The sequence below is a fragment of the Equus caballus genome, chromosome 16 (genome assembly GCF_041296265.1).
Source record: "Equus caballus isolate H_3958 breed thoroughbred chromosome 16, TB-T2T, whole genome shotgun sequence".
NCBI classification, from domain to species: domain Eukaryota; kingdom Metazoa; phylum Chordata; class Mammalia; order Perissodactyla; family Equidae; genus Equus; species Equus caballus.
Genome location: NC_091699.1, coordinates 93119952 through 93147883, shown reverse-complemented (window position 1 = coordinate 93147883; position 27932 = coordinate 93119952). Strand labels below are relative to the sequence as shown.

At 39.1% G+C, this 27932-nt stretch overlaps 1 protein-coding gene across 1 annotated transcript; it reads right to left on the bottom strand.

Moving 5' to 3' along the window:
- Nucleotides 1-659: 659 nt before the first annotated feature.
- On the bottom strand, nt 660-27221 carry CPA3 (carboxypeptidase A3). Its single transcript, XM_001918126.5, is given in 11 exon segments — nt 660-985; nt 9779-9863; nt 10599-10801; nt 11808-11906; nt 13101-13221; nt 14570-14671; nt 15698-15799; nt 15904-16006; nt 23985-24109; nt 26831-26906; nt 27001-27221. Coding segments are annotated over 11 exon segments (1275 nt in total). The 5' UTR covers nt 27072-27221; the 3' UTR covers nt 660-797.
- Between the last annotated feature and the right edge of the window lie 711 nt (nt 27222-27932).

Sequence of the window (27932 nt, the reverse complement as noted above, 5' to 3'; positions counted from 1 at the left end):
TTCTATCTGTTATGAGGGCAGAGCTCACAGCTAACCTGATTGTCCTAGCTGTGCCTCTAGCTGCCAAGAGATGTTTTGGCAGGAGGTTTCCTCTGATTACGGCAGGTTAAATTAAACTGTTTTGAATTTAATGTACATTACGTCGATGAGAACAGGACTGGTTGTTTAAAGCACTGAGATTCATCTCTATATGAACCACTTTATTTCCTGATAGGACATCCTTTTGCTATTGCGAAGATATAAACAATATCCACTCCTATTAAAAGAATTTATATGTAGGCAAAATATGTTTTTGAAAATTGAAGGTCATCTTTCTTAATAACAGACTGTATGAGAAGCATTAATGCTTGATTATTAATGCTAATAGAGGAATGTAGACAGTATACTTCATCAGAAACAGAAGATGCATTTTGGATTGCGTTTTATTTTTATTATACTAGCATGTGAATGATGAAGCCACATGGAAAATCTGATTCTGGAGAAACTGAAGGTTCTCATTTCTTTCCTGTGATCACTGTATATCACCTTTCAAAATACTCAAAATCATACTTTGAGCTGGGTTCGAACTTTACTTTGAGCAAAGAAAGGTAGTTAAAAGCTTTCACTTAAAGCTATTTGTTAAGGTGCTACTGGGAATAAATAAAAGCAGAAAGAAATAACACAGGACTTAAGTGAGCAAGAGAGGGACTGTTCAGGTGTTGTGGAAGCTCCATCTAGGGATAACTGAAGATGGACTTTCTGGTGGAGAAAGACACAGAGAAGGATTAATTGGCTTATTCCAAACTGAGCGCAATTCTTTAGGAAGTGTGCTTGAGGATATACTTGGCAATAAATTTGACAGCTAGCATGGTCTCTTTACACGTTGACTTTATCCGAGATTCTGCAAGGAGAAAACCAAATTTGCCTTTCTCTCGGAGCTCAAAGGCAAATGTGTGTTTGATGCCCAGGATGTAAGCCCAGTCTAGAGAAGAGCCTGATGTCGGGTCTGTAAAACATAAGCAGTGAATATTTAATTAGAAACAAATGCTAACATTTTTCTTGAAATGGAAATTCACTGGTGTAAAATTAGCAATAAAAACAATTATGTGTACAGTTAATTGCAGTAATGAATGGGAGTAGTGGTCTGCATAGTATAGAGTGTTGAATAAAAAATAATCTTGGCTTTGGAATCCACCACACATTTTAAAAATGTGCTGCATATTCAACCTTACTTTTTGCTTGGGTCAGTACCCTAAATTGAGTTTTTTTCCTGGGCACATGTTGTTGCAGATGGTCTGAGCAAGTGCAAGCAGCTGAGAAAACCAACTGAAGAGGGGTCAACAGTCACTGAAAACCTACCTAGGAAAACCACGCACACAAGCTATGCAAAATTACATCCTTTCTAATAGTTCAGATCTCTTTCTAGTCAAGTTGCTAGGTTAAACTATTTTATAGTTAAAAGATCAATAAAGTTATTAAATCAGTTATTTCAAGGATGTATTTAGTCCCCTAATCCAACTTTTCCATGTTTATTTTTATGAAATTTTACTAGCAATGTTATTATTTGGTAAAAAGATAGAAAATAGAAACACACATCTAGAAGTCATATACACATAATGTTTATACAGTGCTTATAAATACTATAAATGCATTTATGTATATTTTGCTTTACATAATAAAAAATGATTTTTCTGTACATGAAATCATTTATGTTCTAGGATAAGTAATGAGTTTAACTGATATTAACATGTTAGGTTTGTAAGGTAAGAATTCAAAGCTGTGATGAAGAAAGAGAGAAGGAATATTTTGGTGGAAAGAGATAGGGTTGGCTCTTAAATTATTCGGCAAATATTTATTAAACCTTTAATATTCACAGTGTACTTTATTTGGCACTGTGGAGGGTGGGTGGTGCAGGATACAAAGATGAAGAAGATGCTATTGGTGTCTTTGGGAACTTACAATTTAGCAGAGAAAAGTCAAAGAGGCAAATCAATAGAATTGGGCAGAACATATAGGTACGATAGGAAAGGTACACTATCTCATGAATATTTAAAGGAAAAAAGAGATTATGCTTGGTGAGGAGGATGGCATTTTATGCTCAGCACTTGCCCAAATACCACCTTCATAATGGAGGTGGTATCTGAGGAGAGCCTTGAAAAAAGGCTAGTATTTTTCCAGTAGAGATGGTTGAAAGGTATTCTGGCCAATGAACTACAAAAGGATGGAAAAGCATGGAGGCATTTTTAGGGACCAGTAAGATCCAGTTGTACAGGAACAAACGGATCAGTGAGAGTTTGTGGGCAAAGCTCAGAAAACCTGATAAATCAGGACAAGGTGTTTTGTTTGGGAGGCAATGATAGCCATTTCAGTGCTGGACTTAGGATGGTTAACCTGGACTGGAAAGAGTAGAGACCAGTTAGGAGGTATTGTGGAATGAAAGCCTGAACTAGCGTAGAGTCACCACGCTGGGAATAGAATTGAGGGCTCGACGGAAGAAACACTGGAGTGGAAGTGTTATCCAATTGGATAAAAATGATTGAGATTTCAATCTGGGTGGCTAAAAACAATCCACATATTACTAACAGAAAACAGGAACTCGGAGAGCGTAGTGATAGGGAAAAGAGAGGGTGAAGGAAGGAAGAAAAAGGATATGTTTAGCATCAATCAGACATTCAGGACAGAGCTTGGGAAAACAGATTTTGAAATTATTGGCAGGAGCATCATAGGTGAAATTGGCTTGCACACTCTCAGGCTCATTACGTCCTCTTGGTGGACTGATCCTTTTATCATCATTAACGTCCCTCTTTGTTTGCTCTGAAATTTATTTTATCTGATATTTAATACGGGCACTCCTCTTTTGATTAATATTTGCACGGTGTATCTTTTCCCAGCCTTTCAATTTCAATTTCAACCTGTGTCATAATTGAAGTGAGTTTTTTGCAGTGCATTGTTGAGTCATAATTTTTAATCTACTCTGCCAATCTCTATCTTTTAAATAACACACAGATAAATTATTGATATGAGTTAAACCTGCCGTCTTATTATGTGATTTTTGTTTGTTCCCTCTGTTTTTTATTCCTCTATTTCTCTTTTGTTGCCATCTTCTTGGTACATAAACATTTTTAGGATTCTATTTTGATTTACTTATGACAATGTTTTTGAGTATATCTCATTGAATACTTTTCTTAGTAGTTGCTCCAGGTATTACAATATACATACGTAACTTATTACAGTCTCCTGGCATCAATGTTTTACCGTGTCAAGTGAGATAGAGAGACCTTACTTGCACTTAGGTTCTTTTTCTCTTCCTACTTCTTAAATACAGTTGTCTTGAGTACTTCTCTATATACGTTGAACATCACAACAGATGGAGTTATAATTTTTGATTCAACCATCATAAGGAGAAAGTCTAGTTACCCTATCTATGCATTCATTTATAACCTAATCCATCGCTCTTCCTTCCTTTCTATAGTTTCAAACGGCTTTCTGTTTTCATTTCTTTCTTATTTGGAGATCTTCCTTTAGCCAATTTTAAAGGGTACGTCTGCAGGTGACAGATTCTCTTAGTTTTCCTGTGTCTGAGACTGTTTTCATTTCCTCTTTATTTTCGAAGGATATTTTTGCCAAATATAGAATTTAGAGTTGATAGTTCTTTTCTTTTAGCCCTTGAAAAATCTTGTCTCTTCCTTTTGGCCTTTCATGGTTTCAGATGAGAAATGTGCTGTCACTTGAATTGTATTTTCCTTCTAGATTGTTTCTCTCTGGTTGCCTTCAAGAGTTTTTTCTTTGTCTCTAGTTTCCAGAATTTTAATTGTGTGGCTCCATGTGAGTTTGACTTTATCCTGTTTGGGTTTCGCGTAGCTCCTTGCATATGTTGGTTTATGTCTTTGGGAAACTTTAGTCTCTATTTCTTCAAATCCTTTTCTCCAGCCCTACTCTCTTTCTCTTCTCCTCCTGGGACTTTGAGGACTTGAATTTTGGATCTTTTGTTATTATGCCACACATCCCTGAGGCTTTGCTCATCTGTTTTCAGTTTGTTTTCTCTCTTCAGATTGGGTGAATTCTATTCACCTTCCAGTTCTCTGATTCTTCCCTCCATCATACTCATCTGCTGTTGAGCCCCTCCAGTGAGTTTTAAAAAATATGTTATTGTATTTTTCAGTTCTATAATTTCCATTTATTCTTTTTTATATCTTGCCTTTCTTTGCTGAGATTTTCTATATTTTCATTTGTTTCAAGGCTACCTGTAATTGCCTGTTGAAGCATTTTTATGATGGTGACTTTGAAATTGTTGTCAGATAATTCCAACATCTAAATTATCTCAGTGTTGGCATCTCTTGATTGTCTTTTCTCATTCAAGCTGTGATTTTTCTCATTTTTGGTATAAGTGACTTTTGATTATATCCTGGACATTTTGGCTATTATGTTAAACCTTAAATCTTAGCTGAAATCTGTTTCAGCAGGCAGTCATCCTGTTGAGGTTTAGCGTGCAGGCCTGGGCTACTTTTGTGACTTGTGGTTCCAATGACAATATAGCTGTCAGAGCCTTTGCATTGCTATTTTGGTCTGGTGGGTTCCCCTAGTGCTGCTGGGCTCCCACTGCTCTCTGCGGGTAACTGCTGCATGGGCCAAAAGTGATTTCCCCGCTGGGCCACCTGGTACCTCTAGGTGGCAAGCGTGGACTCCAGCCTGTGAGGGTAGAGAGCACTTCCCTGATTAGGAAAGAGCCTGAAGGAAGAGGAGGGGCTTGAAGAGAGGACTTCGTGAAGTATCTGCATATCACACTATTTTTTCTTTTTGAAAATGTCTACTTTTAGAGGCAGTCGGCTGAGACAGTGTCGAAAAGGAGGAGACAAACGAGGAGGGTTCGCAGTCCTGGAAGCCAAAGCAATGGCAAGAAGAAACGATGTCCACAGGGTCCTGTGTTGCAGGGAGTTTGTGGAGCATGTGAGCTGAAATAACTGTACTGGCTTAGTGATCAAGAAGGCTGCCATTTTTAGCTAAAGTGAGGTTTAAGTTCATTAGTAAAAAAGCACATAAAGGTAAGAGTTTAGTAGTACTGGAGGTAGAATAAATAGGAATTGTGTGTTGCATGGTGATTTAGAGTGTGCTAGACATTTTAATAAACCTGGCCAGTTTCTAGCTGCACCAGCTCTCCATTTTCAGTTAAGTAAACTATTGTGATTTCAAAGACTTAGAGTATGGCTACTCCATTTTGACAAATTTATTTGAAATTCCTCATTAAGATCGATAGTGGTGATTGAGAATATATGTGATTGATGACTTTTCATTAATTGTGAGATGTTATTGAGTGTAATATATTTTCTTTTACGACACCATTTTTTTGTATCTTCGAAACCTTAAATTTGCAAACAAAGACTATATTAAGGCATAAAAAGCTTTTTACTTGTAAGAATGCATTATTATAGAATTTAATTTGTTGAACATGCTACTTAGCCTTTTATTTATCTCCATCTGTACCCACTAAAATATGTGTATATATTTATAAAATATAATAACCATCACTTGCTAAATACCAGGCACCCTTCGAAGTGCTTTATGTGTGTTAATTCATTTCAGTAATTCCTGTCACAGCCTTATGATTCCAATACCAACTGCTGTTTCACAGAAGAGGAAACTTAGGCACAGAGAGATTAAGCAATTTGCTCAAAGACAGTAGCTAGGAAGTGGTTGAGTCAGGGTGAAACCCAGGCTGCATGTCTTCAGAGTGTGTGCTATGAAGCACTACGTACCACATGTCAATCTATAGTCCTCCCAATAAAAAGTCTTCACTGAGTTCTACAAGACAAGTTTTTGTTGACATTTTCTTAATATATCAACATCAACAATTTTTTTGTCTACTCTTTCTGAGGCACGTTAGGTGCAAAGAATTTGCTGTAATACAATCAAAACAAGTCAAAATAAAACTGAGCCAAACTAGGAATCTAGTTTCAGCCCAAAGGAATCCACATACAGTGACACTGGTGATTTAATGTGTGTTTTTTAATAAAAAGTATTATTGACGTGCATTAAACATAAGAACCCGCACTTTTATATCAACTCTAGATGAAAATTCTATTTGAAGCAAGAGCTGAAGCTGGAGATACACGGGCCTGAGTTGAAGTATTTTCTCTGCACTTCTGTTGCCCCTTAATATAATCTCAGCTTGAGTGTCTCTTAGTAGATATGTATTGGGTGTTGTGAGCTAAAAATTCGGGTCTGGATTTTATCCTCTTCAAAATGTACAGTGGTACAGCGTGGAAAACAGTACGGGGTTGAGAAACAGGAGCTGATCTAGAAATTTTGGTGGGTGGGGAAAGCAAGAAGAAAGGCACTTTGAAGGTAACTGTTTAATTAATGGTGTGACTTACAGATTGGTGATACGAACGATGCAAGCTGTCTGGTTCCCATCAATTCAATGAGCTCTTCTCGCTAACTAGGTACTATGTTCAGTTATTTCTAAGATGGTAAAGGATTGGTTATACTGTCAATATGCAAATGTAAACATTCACAATCTTTTAACATCCATTTTTGTGCCACCCGATATCGTTGCTTTGTGGCACAGTAGTTGGTGTAGCATTTGACTCTGGTCTGGAAGGCTGATTTTTGTTCCTCTTCTGCCCCAAAGTGATATAATTCTTCTGTTTCTCCATTTTACAGTCTATAAATGAGGGATTTAGCTTAGGGCAGTGGTTCTCAACCTTAGTTTCATCTCAGAATCACTTTGGGTACTTTAAAAAAATGCAGATTCCTGGGCCCCACCGCAGACTGATGAAATCAGACTCTCTGGTGGGGGGCCTTATCGCCTGCATGTGTTAAAACTTCCTCAGATGCGTCTAATGGAGCCAGGCTTGGGAACCACGAATGAGATCATCTCCTAGGTTTCCTCCTGGTTTCAAATTTTATGACTTTAACTTACTTGCTATATTTGCTTTGTAGGTTCAAATTGCAAACATATTTATTTTTTTCTGGAGGTCGGAGATCTCTCCACAATTTGGGTTTTAAAAATGCTCCCTCGGTTCTTTTCTTCTGTCTCCATCAAATCAAAGAGAGAAAAATACTGGCAAATGCTAGATGCTTTCCCAAACTCTGGGACTTGTTAAGTGACAATCAGGATATTGGAATGATTAAACTATAATCGTGGGATGCCCTTATTTTCTGTTCTTACCAAGTCAACCACTTTGCAAGCCCCTGCTTCTCATGGGTGTTTGATTAACATTTAATCAGATGCTTTATTGAAGCAGTCACTCCTAAAAACTTTGAATGTCTGTCAAGCTGCTGTAGCCCTGTATAGAAGAGGCAATTCTTTCTAAATCGGAATTCCTTAAAAAAACTTTGAACATAATAAAAAAAGTTTAAAATACTGCTACACAGTTGTGCAGAGTAGTAATTCCTGTCCACCCTATCCTCCCTTTTTGAAAGTGACACATGATGGCATGGAGCTATGGTGCCTTGGTTCTCTGTTCCTCCCAGTTAGAATGTAACCCCTTGGGAGCAGTTATTGTGTGCTAACTCCTCTCACCTCTCTCTCAAAGCTCTAAAGTGCTGGATTATTCGGTAGGCGCTCCATAAATGCTTGCTCATTAAATGACTGTGATGCAACGCCAGGCATAGCTCTAGTATGCTCAGAATTTGCATATATATATGCAAACATACATTGAAATTATATGTGGAAAGTGTGAGAGTAATAATCCTTTGATGTTCTAGTTGCCTTTGCAAAATTTGTTCCTGTTGGGAATCCTTTGTTCTTTGCTGTCAAGGATATCTATGTGTCTTTTCTGCTTCTGATGTAAGACTTGCTCTTTTTCAGCATCCCTGCTATTTCTCAGTATCCACCAAGTATGCTGCCATTTTAAACTGGTGTTCTAGTCTGTCCTCTTATTCTTTATTTTGCTCAATTTTGGCCACTCACAGACATCATCTGTTTTGAAATCCTGTCATCCACTTGGACATGTAATGAACCCGTGGCACGGCTATGTCACAGCAAGATCTATTTGGATGCTGGTGATTGGCTGTGTCACTGTACTTTCTCTTCAGCCCTTTAGTGACCGGTCGATAGGTGATTGCTGATGAAGGTTCTGTAGGAACGGAACTTGTCTGTTTTTTTAAGTCATTTTTCCAATTCCACCAAAAGAGCCTCCAGTAAGTAGGCTCTAGAAGCTGTATGTGATGATGCCATTTTCAAATTCAAAGAGCAGTGGTTGAGGGTGTAGACTTTTAGTTCCAAGTTTATAGTTTTTGCTTTGGTTAGGGAAGTGGTTTCCAAGGTGTGGCCAGGTAGAGTTATTGCAAGGAAACCATAGATTCGCGTGTACGTATTTATTTTTTCAATCCACAAGTTCTAAAAGTATAATGGAAATAAGTATGTGTGTTTGGTGGTGGGGGGGGGTTGTCCAGGAAATGTTTAAAAGTTAAACAGCAGTCTTCATGTTAAAAATATTGGATATCATGGCTCTCAAAAGTGATGCAGGCTAAATCAAGCCTAGTCTTGTTGTGGTTTCAATGCACATTCACTACTTTCGGCTAAGTCAGGGCGCCATTTTCATTGACCAAGTTTATGGGAATTAATTCTGCTGCTGTTCCGTGCCCTGCACTGTGCCAGATATTATGTGGTCTGAGAGAAGATTGGAAGTGTAATCTTTGCTTTTGAGAAATTCAATTTTGTTAGGAAGTTAAGGTTTTGTAAGCAGTTTCATTGGGAATTTTCTATAAAGTTTGGGCCTAAGAACTTAAGCTTGGAAATGGTTTGGAGAAAAGGTGATTTTTATTAAAGTATTTCCAAACTAAGATCAGTGGGATCCTGTTACAAGAGCAGAAATGATCTCACTTCCCCCGTCTGAATTAATGGTCTTTGATTGGTGAAAACCAAAGGAATTTCTTTTCATTGCTTGAAAATAGAAAAGCCTGGTTATTTTAACCACAAAAACCAAATGAGAAAGTAGTACGCACGGTAGCTGAGATGATGGGGCTTTCCCTTTGTTACAACCTGGGACTGAATTCCAGCTCTGTACTTGTAGCTACAACTACTGCCCACCTCCTATGGGGTTGTGAGGATTAACTGAGGTTGTGAAAATCAAGGGCAAAGCACAGTGCATGACATGTAAGAAATCTAAGTCAATAATTCAAAAACACACAAAAACAAAGTCTAAAAATAGTGGAGAGTGGGAAGCGGTGCTGAGACACTACAACAAAAGCAAGAGAACCAGAACCTCATGACCTCCTTTCTTGAGCCACCAAGTTGGTTTCAGCTGAATACAATAGGAAGGGGCTGGGGGAAGGACAGGAAACTGGTTTTACAGGATCCAACTGGCTGAAACTGTTGGCCTATCCATTTTCCCACCAGGAGCTCGGGAAAAGACTATGCTTGCATGGGGACAAGGCCAAAGAAGAAAGAGTCCAATTAAAGTTAAATGGTTTAAAAAAAATTTATCGACTTCACCCCAACTAGTTCTCCTTAGTTCCTGTGAGGATAACATGGTGGAGGTGGTGGAGGTGGTGGGGAGGAACAGGACGGGAGATGAATTAAACTGTGAAGTTGTCTTCACTTAATAACTTCTGTTGACCTGGTTCTAACCTTGTAAAAGTTCATTATAATTTGTTTCTAGAAAAGTCTTATCCCCCAAAAAGAGTGGAATCCATCCCCTAGATTCACGTATAATTCAGAATTACCTGTTAAAACTGAAGTTTAAATTAGCAATTCCAGATGTTTTAATCCTAATTTACAAATTCTATAATTTTCTTTAATATTTATTAAAAAAAATTAGGGAAAACGACGTAGTAAATAACGGGAAAAACTTACAAATTGTTGATGCTATTGTGCCATAGATGTAGTGGGTTTCATATCAAGTTGATAGAACATCGGTGCCAATCTTTGCAACTTTGACCTGGAGAGAAAGGGAAGTTGGAGTGCCATAATAGGATACTATGTAAATGCCATTACTTTACTGGAGATTTAAAAAAGTCAATTTTCCTAGTTATTTGGCATTTGAAGATCAAAATAAAATGAGTGATTAAATTACAAATTTACTTTCAGTAAGATATACTGTCATTGTGAAAACTTCTAAGTGTGAAATCAGTTACGTACATGGTTGTATCTCATTTTGTATTTCCATTCTTTCTTTTTTTCTTGTCTCCCTTCCTTTCTCCATCCCTCCTCCCTCCCTTCCTTCCTTATGTACTTCCTTCTAAAAAACATATTCTCTCTTCTTCTCCTCAGACTTCTTTGGCTTCAGATATTTGTCTCTTTGAAAGTCAGTTTCTCTCATGTTCCTCCTCTCTGTCTTTATCGGCTCCACATTGCCATAAGACTTTCTCCACAACTGATTTTAGCGTGCCAAGGGAAGAAAGGTGGTTGACTCCTCTTTACATTAGAGTTTCTCTTCCGGAGTGGCATTTCATGACCTTTAATACGCATTAGTGTTTTGTGCTGTTGTAATGAACTTTAATGGAATAGAGTCACTAACATATTTGTACTCTAAATGAAGACTTTTTTAGTCTATATGTATAGTGTATATAACCAAGAAATATTCTTTTTCTTAATAAGTTTAGTTGCTGTGTAAGAATAGTCTGAAAGCCAATGGTGGTGTCAATGCATAAATCATAGACTTTTCTCTACATACCAGGTCCTCATGGTTAGGTGGCAGGTCTGATGTATATCCAAAGGGAAACAGTAGCATCTGGGAGTAGGAATGGAATGTGATGTGGGCCTTGATTGATTTCAGGTGGCTTCGGATGAAGTCAGTGACAGCTTTGGTCTCTCTCTTGGACTATGGTGCGGGGCCCCGGTAGGTGTCTACACATGGGTCCTTGGTGTTAGGAGGAGCTGCAGAGGACATGGATGGATGAGATCACAATCTGCTCCTCATCAGTACAGCCCCACCTCTTCCGACGGAGATTCACAAAATGTTTCAAACATTTTAGTCTCAGGTTTGCAGTGCTGTCTTAACGTCTCTGGTGTCACAGTCTCAGCAGATTAACTTTGTACACACAACTTAGAGTGTAACAGACCCAGCCCACTGGAATATTTTAACCTTGTTTGTCCCCGCCTCCTCGTTTCCCAGGGTCGCAGGAATGATACATTAGAGGCAGCCACAGACCTGGAGCCAGAAAGAACCCAGTTCCAATTCAACCCAGGCTGTAACTTGCTGGAGACGGGTGCAAATTACCTTCTTTGAGCCTGAGTTTCTTCAACCTATTTCAGCAGGTGGCTCTCAATTAGGGACAGCTGCTATTATCACAGTCATTATGGTAGACTAGAATTAAAGGCCGAGGTGGCATTTTCAACAAAATTATTTAAAGGAAAAATTTATGAATGGAGCAGTGGTAATTTCTCCTTGAACGCATGTAACGATAAAGTCCTATTTGTGTAGCAACTGTAGTGCCGTCTGAGGAAGCAGGCCTCTGCTTTCACAGCCTTTCCATGAAAGCTTTTCACTTGCTTTGCCCCAGATGTTTCTTTTCACTAAACATCTGAAGAACTGGTGTATGCTGGTTTTAACCACTGGTATTTCTCAACTTTTATCAGGCCAGGAAGAGGAGGGACCTGAGACCTCTGTTCAGATTATCTGAATTATTGTGCATCTGGATTGTGCCTGATTTAGCAAGCTAGATATATTAAGTAAAAGATGGTTTGATATACAACCCCGCCACCTACTTCCTCCCATACAACGAAACATTCATAATACTTCTGCGATAGTGATGATCATCTTTCATTTTTTAGATTGGAAAATTAATACCTATCTTTACTGAAATAAGTAGGTGGTTTAAATAAATTTGGTGTCTAAACACTCTTTTTAGCTATTTTCCTTGAGATCAAGTCAGCTACTCACAGTTCCATGAGACATCAAAGTTCCTGTTGAGGTCAGTGCCGATGCATTGGGAGTCCTGGTTCTTGGAACGATTTTTTCTCCACATGCGGTTCTGCAGGACTGAATGATGGAAGCGTTTACACCAGATCAGTTTGTGTTTTTCAATTTGATCATTTCATATCCTCTTTGCAGTGTCTACAGCTTTATTTGAAATCTATCTAGTTAACCTGAGGCCCTTTATTATGAAGAAAAATATATTATTTTCTTACAACTTGTAATATTTTCAGAAATATTCCTTTTTATATTAATATTCTAAGGCTTTGATAAAATAATTCAGTTAGTTTTAAAAACTGTTGATTAGTTCTCAGTATTAGTTAATGATCAACGATGTTCTGAAATTACCTATAATTTAAATTATAACTTCATTACATCTTTCACCATTTATAGATTCAGATATAATACAGGTCAAATTGTGACTGTTGGGGCATAATTTTCAGAAAAGAACTTGATGTGATAGTATCCATCTGAAAGTTCAGTATTAATCTTAATTAGCAAGAGCAGGACCATAAAGCATCCTGTTAAAGACAGACAGACAGATGTCTGTGTCACTCTTTTCAGTTGGCCCTCTGTATCCCCGAGTTCCGCTGATTCAACCAACTGCAGATCGAAAGGCCTACGATGGTTGCATCTGTACTGAACACGTACAGACTTTTTTCCTTGTCATTATTCCCTAAACAGTGCAGTATAACACCTATTTACACAGCATTTACATTGTATTAGGTATTATAAGTAATCTAGAGAAGACAAAGTATACGGGAGGATGTGTGTAGGTTATATGCAGATACTAAACCATTTTACATAAGAGACTTGAACAGTTGAGGACTTTGGTATCCTTGGGGGACCTGGAACCAATGTCCTGTGGATACTGAGGGATGACTGTATTTATTTTTTGATACAATTATTCCACCTCAAATTCTGTCCCATCTTGATGGAATACAATGACTTTTGCTTTGAGGTCAATGTGTTTGTAATGTCTTTAAATGGCTTTTATTCTTAGCTAGAATATGCTTCTGCTATATCATATAACATAAATTTCCTTTATAATTATTTTTCCACATTACTAGCTTCCGCAGCAAAAATTTCATATTATTTCAAGGACATCTATGCAACCAGGAAATCATGCTTGCCTTAGTCTGAAATATACTTTTCTGTATCGGACCAACTGGTTACCCAAACCTTAAACTTAAGGTATAACAATCAGTGTGCATTAAAGTCAGTAAACAATATATTATCTAGATGCAAACAAGAGACTACAGAGCAGTATCTGTGTCCATGACCAAATATATCCATCAACGCTGAACACAGGAAGAACATAAAAATTCATTCGGTCCAAGAGTTTGGTCATAATTTTGTTTTTTCCATAAGTTTTGGTTGCCTGTAGGGGTAGGAAAAAAATCAAGCTATTAGTATAAAGTTTAGCTACCATGTGGAAAGCTGTGGTTACAATAGTAATAACTGCCACTCTGTAAGTCATTTGCCCAAGGTCACATGATTTCAAACGTATTTCCCTTAAACTGCATGAAAATAAGTGACCTATATGGATAACAGAAAAAAATGACACTTATTCAGACTAGTGAAATTAATTTAACTGAACGTTCTTTAAAGGATCATTTAATTAATGAGATTTGTGGCATTCCAAATGTAGCATGCAAGATATGTTTCATAGAAAAATGGAGGCCACATGAAAAATTAGCAGTACAAGTTGTTTTTAATGGATTCTTTCCTTCACATTCCTTAGGTAAATATAGATTGAGTCTGTAAGCATAGGAATATGTTAATATTGGAGAGGATTAATACATTACTTATAAATAGGATTAAACAAAATATGCTTTGTTACTAAGAAACTCAAACCATTTAGAAATTGACTGATCCACATTTTTTCTCACATCTAGCTAAAATTTCTCTAGTTATCTGGACTTAATGTGGTTACCTAACATCTCTCTCATCATTCTTGGAAATCTCTTCCAGACATATGTGTAGCGGAGCCAAGAGATTTCACATAGCCCCACGATGGGTGTTCCCTTATGGGTTGAATAAGGGGAACTCTTGGGCCTCAGCTGGAACAGCTTAAACAACCACAAGGATAAGACAGTTCTACTGGCAGATTCGTTCCTAGTGAAAGTACCCATGCCCAGAAAGCCACTGTCACACGTATTCCATCAGCATGTTGTATACAAAAGCTGCAGAGAGAGAAAGTTAAAAGATAGTAGGAGTCAGAATACAATAGAAATAGAATGAGAAGAATAGTAAATTTATAAATTGGATTTACTTTTTTAAAAAAAGTGAGTTAATTTTCATTTGGAAATGAAATTTAAATATGAAAATTCCAAGTGCATATGTGGCCAATGAAATCTCTAAATAGGAACTAAAGTTCTGGGCTTTGAGTGCACTGAAGAAAGGCCACGTTTGTAGGTTGTAATATTAAGGTGGTTTCAGATTTTCCATACTTAACTATAGGGAAAACTCTCAAATTATAACCCAAACGTTTTCTTTTAGTTTTATAAACTGTCAGCTGGAGTTCAAGAAGTTTGAAGGAAGGTGTCAATTTTATAAAAACTGCAACGATGAGTAAAATCCAGAGCATTTATTTCCTGACAGCACCAAATGTGGACTCTTCTAGTTAAGTGGAGCTGCACTGGTTTGGAAAGGGGTGTTGCCACTCAGCGAAGTGCTGGAGACTTGACAATCAAAGGAGAATTGTGAGAGTGTTCCGATTCACTTACCTGATAGACAGACCACTGGCAGAAGGCTGGGGAGATCCATTCTCGTGCATGAATGCCACAATCCATAAAAATAGCCTTCCTTCTTTCATCCTTTTTCCCAATCTATTTAAAAATAAAGTTGAGATATTATTTTGCATGATCTCACACACTGATCCTTTGTTGTCCAATAACTCATTCACATTCTCAAAGCAGCGCTTTCCCCTGTCTCCTGTGGAATGAGGAACTGTGCAAGCATGTATTATTCTCAGGGAAGACCAGGGCACATATCCTTAAATGTCTATACATAATTCATCATCTATTACATAGTATATTTTTCAAACATTTTTTCCAGTACAGAGTTGCTTTATAGGGTTTTTTAAAAAAATCACAATCCATTTTTTTCTTGTTGCTAACATCCACTGGTCTGAGAAATAGTTTATAATATTGCTTCTGCTTCTGTCATTTCCTTTTGGTTTTCTGGCTTCATAAACTGGAGATGGTCAGCCTGGACATTTAGTTTGTAGTTGTGTTTGCAGTGGGGAGGAGGAATAGTGGCGGAATATTTGAAGGGCTGTCATTTTGGAGAGAGTTTAGGTTCATTTTGGGGGGTTGGACGGAAGGAATGGATGGGAGTTCAGGGGAAGGAAGGGCTTCTGGGTTACGAAGGGGCTGCTTCAGGGAGCAGTGGCTTCGGATGTACAAAAACCCAGCAGCAGCTGAATGACAATTGTCAGCTCCGTTAGAGAAGGGAATCCCCCATCAACACGAGGTTAAAAGCCTCACTTACAATTCTAGGATTCTTAAGTTTCTCTTTTCTTCATGACATTTTAGTCATCAGTTTCACTGAATTGAATGGATGGAACCTGTTTTATACACCAGGGACATCATAAACTCTTGTAATAAGGATACAGGATAAGATATTTGTCTGCATGTGTCCTCTGTGTCTAACATTGTTTATTCAGGAACTGTCTTGGTTCTACCTAAAACCACCCGTCACTTCTATTCTTGAGTGGATGTCTAGAGCTTAAATGTCCTTCAAAAACTAAGACTTTTTATTGTCTCAAAATTAGCTAGATGTGTCACAAAGTAGCTTTTCAATTCATGTTTTTCAACAATAATAAGAATCAGTAGTTCTTGAATTATTTTTACCTTGAGAACATATAGTGGGTTATCTTCAGCAGTAGTTCCAATTTTAATACGAGAAACCATTTCAGGACGCTTATGCACCATTTTTTCAGTCTAAGCAACAATCTTAAGAGCAAAACCAATTCGAGGAATTAGAATAAAAGAAAACTAAATGACAACAAATGTTGAGGATCACTCTTGTTTTGAAGCACAGGCATTTTGTACTGTACCTTGTCCCAGGTATTGTATTTTGCATAGCTGTGCCTGCCTGGGATATCTTCTTTAACATCAAACTGTTTATCAACCTCTTCTTGTAGATCATGAATCAAGATTCTGTTTGACAGGGGATTGATAAAATACACACTTACTGAGAAAGAAAATCACAGTTATTTTTCACTTGCAGAAATGTTCTCTTCCTTCGTCTCTCAGATCAAGTTGGCCCTGTTTCTTCATTATTCTCTAGCCATCTCTTTTAGATGTGTCATGTGTCTGGCTTCAGATTTCCCATTTATTTAGAGCTGTGCTATCCCATGGCAGTCTCTAGCCACATATGGCTCTAGAGCACTTAAAATAGGGCTTGTCCAAAAGCAGAGATTGCTGTACGTGTAAACCATACGCTGAATTTCGAAGACTTAGAATAAGAAATTATGTAAAATATCTCACTAATAAGTTTTATATTCATTACATGTGGAAATATATTTCAGCATGAATATACTGGGTTCAATAAAATATATTGCTAAAATTAATTTTTCCTGTTGCTTTTTACTTTTCTGATGTGGTCACTAGAATATTTAAAATCACACACGTGGCTTGCATTATACTGCTACTGGGCAGCGCTGATCTACCGTCACACCCCATCTTTCTCCAAAGTGCACACACATTCACACACACACAACACAGGCAACAATGTGTATTCTTATGCACATCCTTTATCATTTCAGACTTTGAGAGCTGGGAGAAAGTTGAGTAACAACAGTAATAGTAAGCACGCACTTAGCACTGGTCATTGCTCTAACCACCTCGTGTACATTAACGTGTTGAATCTTCACATGAGATTATTATCCTCATTTTACAGATGAGAAAACTGAGGCACAAAGTGTTTGAATAGCTTGCCCATGGTTTACAGAGCTAGAAAATGGTTAGGCTGGTTTGGAGGGGGCGAAATAAGATGCAGGAAGAATTGCTGGGAAGCTAATGTTGGGGAGCAGAAGCTTATGCCTCTACCCTCTTCTCTATTTTCATCTCTTCCTGAGTCGTCTCGGCAGCTCCTTGAGTCCCACGGCTCTCATGGCAACCTGACTGTAGCATGTTTGTGTCTCCAGATCTGGCCTCTCTCCTGAACCTCCCTCTCCCCTTCCTCTTCCTTGCCTCTCCCGTGGCTGCCACAGCCAACTGCCTGCCTGACACTTTCACTGGGACATCCATGTGTTTAGTGTGGGCCAGGTTGGGAATTTGAATGCAGGCTTGTCTGACTTCAAGATTTATGTTTCAAAAGTACCATGTGTCATCGTATACACAAATACTTTTGTATGCTTTGTCTGTTTTGGGATTTTCTATTGTGCTCCATTAGTCTGTTTTCGTACTCTTGCGTAAGAACCAAACAATATTTAATTATAGTTTTAATATTGAATTTTAACATTTCACAAAGTGTCTCTCTATTCTTGCTTTCAAATTTTTTGAGTAGTTTCACCTGTTTTTAATGAATGTTTTTGTCAGAATCATTTTAGAAATTATTATAAAATGGGCTTTTGATTAGAATTTTATTAAATTATGTATAAATTTGAGAAGAATCTTGTTAATAATGAACCATCTATAGCTGTCTTTTTGATTCCTCAGTAAAATTTTGTATATTTTGTTTATTCAGATTTTTTTTATTAGTCTTATGAGTGGCTTTCTTTCCACTAAACATTTGAACTGGTTATTATTCATATATTAAAAAATATATTGCTTTGGTTATACTTATCTATTAGCCACTTTATTAGTTTAAAAATTATCTTTTTACTTCTAAGGATTTTATATTTATGTCTTTTGGGTTTTCTGTGTAGTTATTTCTTCTGCAAAAAATTATATTTTCTACTTTTTTTACAATAACTGTTTCTTTTTTTTCCTTTATTGCATTGGCTAAACTCTCTGAACAATGGAAAATAATACTGGTGAAAGAGGGCGTTCTATTTTTTTTCTGGTTTTAACAAGAAAACCTGTCTTTCACCATGAGTATAATGTTGATTGCCATTTTCAGATTAATATGACAGTATCTATTGATATGATCAAATCACCACTGTCCATCCATGTACAGTGGCATTAAAATGTATTATTAGATCCTTTAATATGTTAAATATTATGTTACAGCCATAGGAGATATACAAACACTCTCACAAAAAGCCTCGTTCATTTTATTTTAGATACAGTTATAAAAAGCTTGTCCAACCTAGAAAGAATGCACTGGACACAGGGAAAATGACTCACAGGAAGCAAGCCTACTCTCAGTAGGTGAGAGCTGACGGCAAAAAAAGGAAAGTGAAATGACACAGAGAGAAGGATTTAGCACACCTGGGGTCAGAGGTCCCTTGATGTAAGTCCAAATCACCCAGCATATTCTGGTAACTTAAATAGCCCTTGAGGATATCACTCTCTTACAGCACATATGAAAATTCATGTTGATAATGATAATCCTGAAGGTAAACAGTATTCAATATATTCTATTTTGCAGGGTAAGGAACTGTGGCTTATGATGAAAGTACTTCAGTGAAATACTTACAATAGGGAATTTTTTGAAGTTCTACTCATCTGAACAATTTCCTTATTTGGATTATCTCAATTCCTGTTGACTTCATGTAAAACATGGCGTTAGTCTACTTTTGTTGATGAGACATATGTATTTTCCTTCTGTCAGCAGTGAGTCCTATGTAGGAAGATGTTGCCTACTTTTTCATTCTAGTAGGACAGGATCCTGCACTCTTTCACCTCCATAAATGCTGTCAATTAGGGCAGTAGTGATCTAGTGGGGAGAGGCTCTGTGGTCAGACATTCTTGGGTTCCAACCCCAGTTCGGCTACTTAATACTTAATGTGATTTTTGCTGGGTTAACCATCTCTCCGAGCCTCAGTTTACTCATTTTTACAATGGGACTAAACATGCCAGCCAGGATTGTGGTGAGGATGAAATGAAGTGAAACTTGAGATGTACTTGGCATGCCATAGGCACCCAGTGAACCTCAGGATAATAGTGAAGATGAGTCACAAAACTGACAACCGCTTCACATCTGAACGTGTCTTCAAACCAGGCTTTGATGGTATGTAGCTGTTCGACACTGATTCCTTCAATTTCTTATGATAATGAGCTGTGACAGTGTGGCACCCACTCTACTTGTCGGTTTCTTCCTGCTGATTGACTGACTGACCTGAGTTTGGAGGCAGAACATAAACGAGGTGTACTCCTAATTAGAGTTTATTTAGCACATGAGACCGAGTACTGCTCATGAATATTGATTCCCATTAACAGCACTGACAAGCACATTATTATGCACATTATATCTAACTCATTGTATGCTTGGCTTTTGACTTGCGATAAATCTGGGATTTCTAAGAAAAAAAATTGTGACAACAATTTTGGAATCAGTTGGGGCATGTTGCACTAAAACTCACCCAAAGACTGAGAAGGTTGGAAATTATATTTTGAGTGGTCATTACAGACATCATTATTTTAAGCTCTAAAGAGGGCACGTGGCTTTTGCTCCACCTGCGTTAATAGAAGTAGAGGAACCAGACAAAAGAGAAGTTTTATGGTTCCAGAGGTTGATTCCTACTATAAGGCAGTATTAATTAGTCACAGGAAGCTCATATCTAAGAATATTTTTAGACTTACACATATCAGATTAGCTCTTGCGATAATAATAGGAAAGGAAAATTCTATCAGCTGAAATACAACCTTTCCACAAGTGCAGCTGCATGAGGACATCAGAATGGTGCCAGATTGTTGCTGATAGGGACTAGAAATTAAGCCTAAGCCTGGAAATTAAGAACTAGGGCCAGATGTTATTTTCATGAGCCCTTCCACTAACCAGCAGCCAGGCTTAAGCAGATGAAACCAAATTACTTTCTCTTGAATATTATTTTAGCACTCCAAGTTTGCTTAATTTGTTAAAAAAAATTCCTAAATTTAGGTGAAAGGGTAAACAATTATCACTGAGGATTTAATGATGTAAATGGCTAATGTTTGTTGAGTCTTATGTGCTGGGCACTCTGCTCAGCACATTATTTATATTTTATCAGTTAATTTTCATGTGAACACTATTAATTGGGTACCACTATCACCTCCATTTTTATAGGGGTTGGGTTGATTTCCAAAGTTGACGCAACTGATAAAATACACAAGTTGAGATTGGAACCCAGAGACGTCTGACTTCAGAGTCCTAGCTGTGAACCATTGCACAACGCCTCCATCACAAGGAGTGAAATCCTCGGGTGCTGCCATCAGACCCATAGTCTTCTTAGTCTACCGAGGCTTGTGCAAAGTTTGCGTGGTTGATCAGCTCTCCTGGAAGCCTGCGTCCCAAGGTCAGGGAGGAGGAAACAAGTTCAGAGAAGAGGCAAGATGATTCTTATTTTGACAGCTTCAAGTCTCCCTCCCTCTGCTGCTTTTAGAGAGTAACAAAGAAGGAACGGAATACCGTGGGCCACGGCGTGTGATTGCTATAGCCTCTGGTGTGTGTACCTGCGGTCGGAAGGGATGTTTCAGAGAAGCAGAGTCATTGTTATAGTGCTTTATACACTGATCTGGACCCCCTGTCTCCATGCCCACATTCCAGCAGAACAGGGGCCACTCAAAAAGCATGATTTCAGGTTTCCAAAAGATCTCATTTGTCCCCAGTAACTCCCTAATTGGGTTACTGTGTATCAAACTTGGCCCTTACTGACATGGATTTCTCAACCTTTGGGGCATACTTCTGGGTTGGATAATAAACTTTAAGGCACTAATTTATTCAGTAGGAGGGAACGGGAGCATCTGGTGGTAGCCTCTAGTGATCCCCTGTTGCACAGTGTGCATGTGTGTGTGTGTGCGTGCGCTCATGTAAGCGCATGTATAAGTGGTCTTTCCTCCACGTGCATTAACAGAAGTGAAGGAACCAGGCAAAGAGTGATTTATGGTCCCAGTCAATCTTTAAGAAACCCCTACGAAACACCATTTTAAAGAGGAAGAAAATGAGGTGGAGAGAAGTTAAGTCAACTGTCAATGTTAAAAATACCTAATGCATGGCTTAAATGGAACTGGACCCTGACAGCTTCGCTCCAGAATCCACATTCTTACATACCACACTCTTCTGCTTTCCACCGTGACCAACATCTCATTGACGTTTATAGCAGGTGTCAATATATCTGTTTTACTCTTGGGCAAGTAACATATAAAAATGTGGAGCAGAAGGAAAAATAAATGGTTTGAGACATTAGAATGACTTATTTCACTGAAATACTTATTTGATAGGACCATGTATATCCTTGGAATATGAATATGTGTCTGACTGAACATTATTAGGTCGTTGGACATTAATATGAAGTGTTGATGAATCCTGTGTCAGTTTGGTGTGGATCTCTTTTCCATTTCCCACATAATCTTATGTGGATTTTAATAAGATTTTACTCAATTGTATAATTTGAGTTTTACTATTATATTAATATTTGTTTTCTGAATTACTTTTCATTAACACCTCTTTATTTTCTAATTTTAACTTTTGATAAAAGAAAAGATAATCTAAAATGTATCTAAGATACAAATATCTAAAATTTAAAAAATGAGCAAAAACACTAGGGTTTTATCTGCTGAATCTGGATCTGGCATCTGGCCCTTCAGGCTCGGTCCAATGGATGGACGTGCTCTCCTTTAGACATTTACTCAGCAGTCTGTTCAGGTTGGTCAGTATATCCACATGATTTCCTTTTGGGGCTTGGCCTTTTATGACTTTGTAAAGGTGTAAATAAAAAGGAGCAACCATACTACTTTAGAATCAAATCTGTCTTAGCAATTTAATTTTATGAAAATTAAAAGAATATCACGCACAGATGCTTTAAACTAAATAGTGGTTTATATGCACTGTCTAGTGAAGGGTGTCTAAGCAAACCAGCCTCCTAATGTGGCTTTATCCACACTGGTGCCTGGGTCCAAGCAGATGTTTCTGTTCTTAGAGACCTCTTCTCTCACTGACTGACACCAAGCAACACACGTAATTAATACGCAAAGAAAATTATCTATATAGTTAGTACTTGGAGACAAGATTTTGAATAGTTCTTGTCTGCACAGATCACTTTCCATATTTATATTTCCAAGGAAGGTAACTATCTAATTATGTGGCTTTCCCACAACTGTGGTTAATTTGGACCAATTTCTAGAAATCGTGTTCTAATTAGATAAAACTAATTTTTACAGGTAGTTGAACACTTTGGTTCTTGCTGTAGATAGCATGGAGGCATCTTGGCGTCGAAGATACGCCATTGTGAGGATCTGGAGTCAGCCCTCTGTTTGGGTCAGAATCGTTTCAGGCTGGCAGAGGCCGAGAGGACCGAGGAGGAAAGAGGGCTGACGGGAGCTTTGTGATGGACTAGAAGGATGTCAGCGGCCTGCCTGGGTGTCTTCTGTCACAGTGACTTATTCCACTCTCCACTCTTATCTCAAACAGCTAGCTTTTTGTCTACATTACAAGGATATGCAGGAAAACATAATGCTTTGTTTTTACCCTGCTGTTCAAACTAAATTATACAAAATTGGCGAGCTACAATTTATTTTAGTTTGGGCTGGATACTTAGTAAGAATTGGTTGATCACAGGAGTGCCGGCAGGTTTTTTTCCTACATTAACCGAGAAAAGCGAAGGGTGTGATAACCGAGGCACACATCTGGGAAGCCTGACAGTGAAGGGAATCAAGAGACGCAGTCTCGGGGGTGTACAGAGTGGGGGACGGTTTCTCTCACAAGAAAGAATCAAGACGTCACCTGAACCTTAGTATAAGCAGGGTCCATAGTGTATGACTCATTTCCGCTATTTTGGAGGTACATTTATAAAGTGTCTATTTCTAATTTTAATGGTGCAATTTATAAAAACACAGAAAAACACAAATCGATACATTAATTAAAACAGGCTAAATGCAGTATAAATTAATCTTGAATACGTTCTCCCCATTTATTAACTTCTACGTTTGCTTCACAACTCTCCTGAAACCACAGTAAAAACAAAGACAGAGATCAACAACATCACAAATAATAGTCTGCTACTTTTTAAGCCATTAAGCCATGAACAAGAATGTTGTTTGTCTTCTGTCTTAGGTGTGTCTTTGCTTAATTTCAGTAAGAGTTTATATATATTAAGGATGCTGTAGTGATACCATAAATACAATCAAGTCAGGACGAGCAGCAGTAAAGCCCGCTCTGCAGTGCGACATATGGGGTCTTGGTCTCCACCAGCAGAAGAAGGCCTTTTCAGTTACAGCACTGAGTTAGTAGCAGAGGCATGAAATAGCAAGTTGGAAAGGAAGCACTAGTGCTGAGCAGTGTTTTGAGCGGGACAGGTGTCAATAAAGGGGATGCCTGGGGTGACAAGTGCTGGGGAGTTAACACAGGACCCTTCAGTACATCAAATGCTAAATGTTTGAAAGTGTAAAAATACATTTTGTTTTCTACATTACGCATTGATTTGTGATAGTCATCGCTGGGCTCCCTTCTTGCTCGCTGCCCCAGGGCCCAGACTTGCATGGCCCATGGACGGGGCTCAATAAATTCTAATTTCCCCTATTTCTCTATGAGGCCACAATGATTCATTTCGGCATCTTCGGTCATTCAGAATTCTCTCCTCTTGCATGTAAGTCTTATTCTACTGCATTGCTTTTGCTTTCTCTGAGGAAGAATTTCTTCCATTAGAATTATTTATTTATTATATATTTTACATTCCCGTATCTCTGACTTAAAGATGAATTCTCCTTTGATGTATCCGGAGAATTCAAATAGAAGCATGTGGTGCTGGTGGTCACCAGCGTGGCTAGCCATCCGTGCCTGCTCGTGTGCACTCTGTCCTTACTAGGGGCTGATGTTTGGAGGTGGCAGATGTAGGTAGTTGTCATTCTTGCAGATCAGAGCAAACAGAAGATGGAAGTTGAGTGGCCAATATAAGCAGGCCTCAAGAGTCTGTCAGGAAGGAACTGTAAATTTTATCTCATAGCTAGAGCTTTTGTTTTTTTGGCCCAATTAAAAAATAGTACTTCCCTCGCAATTTCAAGACTCCCCAAACTTTAAGTATCCAACACATTTGAACATTTTCATAGGACTTACTTATAGTGCATTTTATTTTGGTCCAAGGCAGACTGGATGGCTTGGGATTCCTTTTCACCAACTCGGAAATCCACTGTCATGTTAGCAGCTACGTGGTGGGTGGCATCTGGATACCAGAAGTCAAGCTACGGAGATGAGTTCAGTGTTAGCCACGATTGTTTATTTGCTCATCCAACACATATTTATTAAGAAATGATTGCGTCATACGCCACAAAAGGAATTTGGGGTTCAATGTGACTAAGGTATGGATCCTTCTCTTAATAAGCTTATGAGATTTTTGCAAATATATTTACGAATTGCTGAATATTAGGGAGTGGGAAAGAAACCATTTGTACTGATGACTTTTGCAGGACATAGTATCTAAATATGTGTATCTATATATCTCTATATAAATGTATATAGTATCTATATATCTATACGTAAATGCAAAAAGAATGAGCAGCTTTTGGTTAATCTGTTTGTTTTCATCATCTTGGGGCTAATTGGGGTTGTTACAGAATTGAGTTAGCCAAAACATCTGTCTCTCATTGGGAATATAGATTAAATATCCCCCCACCCCCGCCCGAGTCAGGCCTCCAAACCAGATGTCCTGTGAACTCTGGAATTCCTGGAAGGCTTGTGTCTAACAGAAGGCATAATCTCCAGCCTTGTCATTTTTCTAGCAGTATGTCCTTGGGCAAATTACTAAAACTCTTAGAGTTTCAGTCCTCTCCCCTAAAAAATGGGGCTAACAGGACTCCATTGGGACTGTCATGAAGATTGTGAAATGGGTATGAGGTCTGGGACATTCAGGCATTTAGCAATGCTGATTCCCTTCTCTTTCTCTTCTTCTAGCTGAGAATTTCAGAAATTTGGTGAATGAGCCCGGAAGGATAGCATTCAGATTAAAATAACTTTGAGAAGATTCCAATGCTTGTTGTTCTTCAAAATTCACACTCAACTATGAAAACGAATGAAGTACCACTCCCCAGCCTGGAAAGTGCGAAGGAGGTACTCAATTTCCACCCATCACACCAAGCTCGTGGGCGTGCCCAAGTCTACCTGGCTGCTTCGTAGTTGAATCTTTCTCTACCTCTGGGTGAATCGATTATGTGCCAGTATGAGGCTGCTATGAACCAACCAATATTTATTGGTGTATTTTGATCAAAAAGCTACAGTGTGAATTGGACGTAAGAGAGATGAGTGTGATTTAAAGGCGAGTTAGGCGGGGCCGTCTCATCACAACAGCAATTTCTCTGTTGTAACAGGGCCATGTGGAGCAAGAGTGTAGGGCTCAGGGAACTTTCATGAGAGCTGGGTGCTGTGGTCGTAGAGGCTAATAAAGGACTCATGAGAAGCAAGAAGTTGAGTGTGGGAGACAGAGCATGTATGCATTTCCAACATGCTGACCAAAGCCAGGGGCGAGCACTGGGTGTTCTAAGCACACAAGAAGCAATCCAAACAGGGTGATGAGAATTGGTGGACAGAGAAGACTCCTGCCAGAGACACCATCTGCGTTGGGTCTTGAAGAGTAAGTATGAGCTAGCCAAGTCAAGAGGGAAGCACATTCCTCATGAGAAAAGGTGTGTGGGCCAAAGTGGGTGAGTCTTTGTTGTTCAAGGGGTGAGAAAGAGGGTGGGGGAGCTGGAGACTGCAGAGGCTGGCAGGCTGGCCAATCATGGGCTCTGAGTGCCACACCAACACCGACAGAAAGTGCATCTACAGTGTTTGTTATGGCCAGGCCTGCTTCTAAGCGCTACCCAAATATTAGTTCGCTTAGTCTTTATAATAACCTTAAGAAGTAGGTATAATTATTATCACCATTTGATGGAGGAGGAAATTGAGACCCAGAAAGGTTAAGTAACTTGCCTAAGGCCACAGAGCTGGGATTGGAACCTCTGAAGACCACGCTCTTTCCATACGAGGCTGCCTCTCATTAAAAGCTTCAAATGGAGGAACACAACCATCAGGTTTGAGAGGGAGCAGGCAGGGTGTGGGCGGACTGGGCTTTGTGGGAAGGAGGAGCAGAACCCGGAGCGCCAGTTAAGGGGCAACTGAACTCTTCCCAGGAGAAGGTAGGGCAGCACGAACTTGGCAGTGGCAGGGGCAGGGAGAGGAAAATAGCGATTTGGACAACATCTGGCAAGTAGAGTGGGCAGAAGTTTTGACTGATTCGCTGTGGAGACAAGGGTGTGCGTGATTCTAGTAAATCCCAGATTCACTTCTGGGCTTGAGTCTGATGTGTAATCTTGGTCGTTTAATTACTGTCTTTGAACTTCAGTTCTTCTGTTTTAAACGGGTTAAATTATGACACTGACATTGAGAATCTCTTAGCGAATTTGAAATGGTATATGTCAGGTGGCACAGTGCGCCTTTTGTGTAGGAGCAGCTGCATAAATGATAAAACGATCACGTCGGCCCGTTGGATTTGGAAGGACTGATCTAACTTTAAGGGTTTCCTTTTAAAATGGACCTGCTCTTGGAAGGGTCACATCTTGCTGTTGTCAGCCAGGTGGTCCTTCATGTTACCGGTTAATACTTTAACAGAAATTGTGCCACCGGTGAGGGTGAGGGTGGGAGCGAGCAGCATGGCGCCGGCAAAGCACCAGGAATGGCCCCTTGTGTCACAGTGTCACCCAGAAAAGGCTATTTCTTGCAAAGCTTTTGAGAGGGAAAGCGGAAGTGGTAATCTTGGGAAAAAGCAAAAAAGGGGGAAGTATTGGTGATGGGCTGACTTATCCAGGCAGCTCCCCCTCCTTCCCTTATCTTTGTCTTTCATAGCTTCGTGGACATTAAACCTAAAATAAAAGAGAAGCAGCTTTCAGAGAACAGGGAGAAAAGATAAAATATCCCTCTGAATGCTTTACCTTGTTGGTTTTGGCCAAGTCCTTTATGATGTTCGCTTGTTCTTCATCCTGGGGCCTCACTCAGGACACCTTCTCCCTTTGAGAATGCAAAAGATGCAAAGTGTGAACTGTCAGCACTGTTCCTCAGTCCTCCTCCCACCCAGAGCCGGAGCACAGGTGGTGGCATTTACCTGTCAAAGTGGACAGGAGAGATGGCGAGGGCGGCAGCGATCAAGCCCACGGGGGGCAGGAGGAGCCGCATGGTTCTCTGCCCGCCCCAGACCCTCTGCCAGTTTTATGCCTCAGCTCTTATCTGGAGGTGGAGCTGATTTCCTCTTAGGGGTCTGGTGGATGAAATGGTTTTCCCCTCGTGTTTTCTAGTTGGGGAGGGAGGAGTGGGGTGGCAATACTAGCACTAAATGCCCATTTCATGGCAGGCACAATGTCACACTACTCATATACCTTTTACAATAGGGAATATCCCATTTTACAGATGGGATGGGAGGCAAATTCCATTTTTAGTGAATAACTTGCCCAAGGTGGCGTTGCCAGCATGTTCACAGAGCTGGATCTGACCCAGTTCTTTGTTCTAAAATACTACTCTACCACATGCTGGAACTGAATGACGGAAGGAATCAGTTTGAATTTGCACTTGGAACCTGAATTTGGGAATCTGGCCACAGAACCTTGGTTGGAGGTCCTTAATAACAAAAAATATGTTTCTGAAGCTACATTGTAAATTGTTAAATTAAAAGCATTTAAATTACAAAATACTTTGATTATACTAAAAATATTGTAAGTAATCTGGAAAACGCTGAGGTGCTCACCACCTAGATTTTATGGTGGTTATAGTTTTGCCGTACTTGCTCCGTACCTCTCTTTGTAGAGAAGGAAACATCAGAGAAACAGCTAAAGTACCCACATCCCCATTCCTTTCCCCTTCTCCTCTCTGTCCTCAGAGGCAGCCCGTGTTCCTAAAGTGGCGTGAGGACTCCTAGAGAGAAGATAGGAAGCTTGCTCACACGTGTGTCCATCGGCTTCTGCCTTCAGGGTCAAGATGCTGTAGGTGCCCAATAAACGCTTCCTGAGAGTTGAGTTAATGAAAATCATTTACAGATCATTT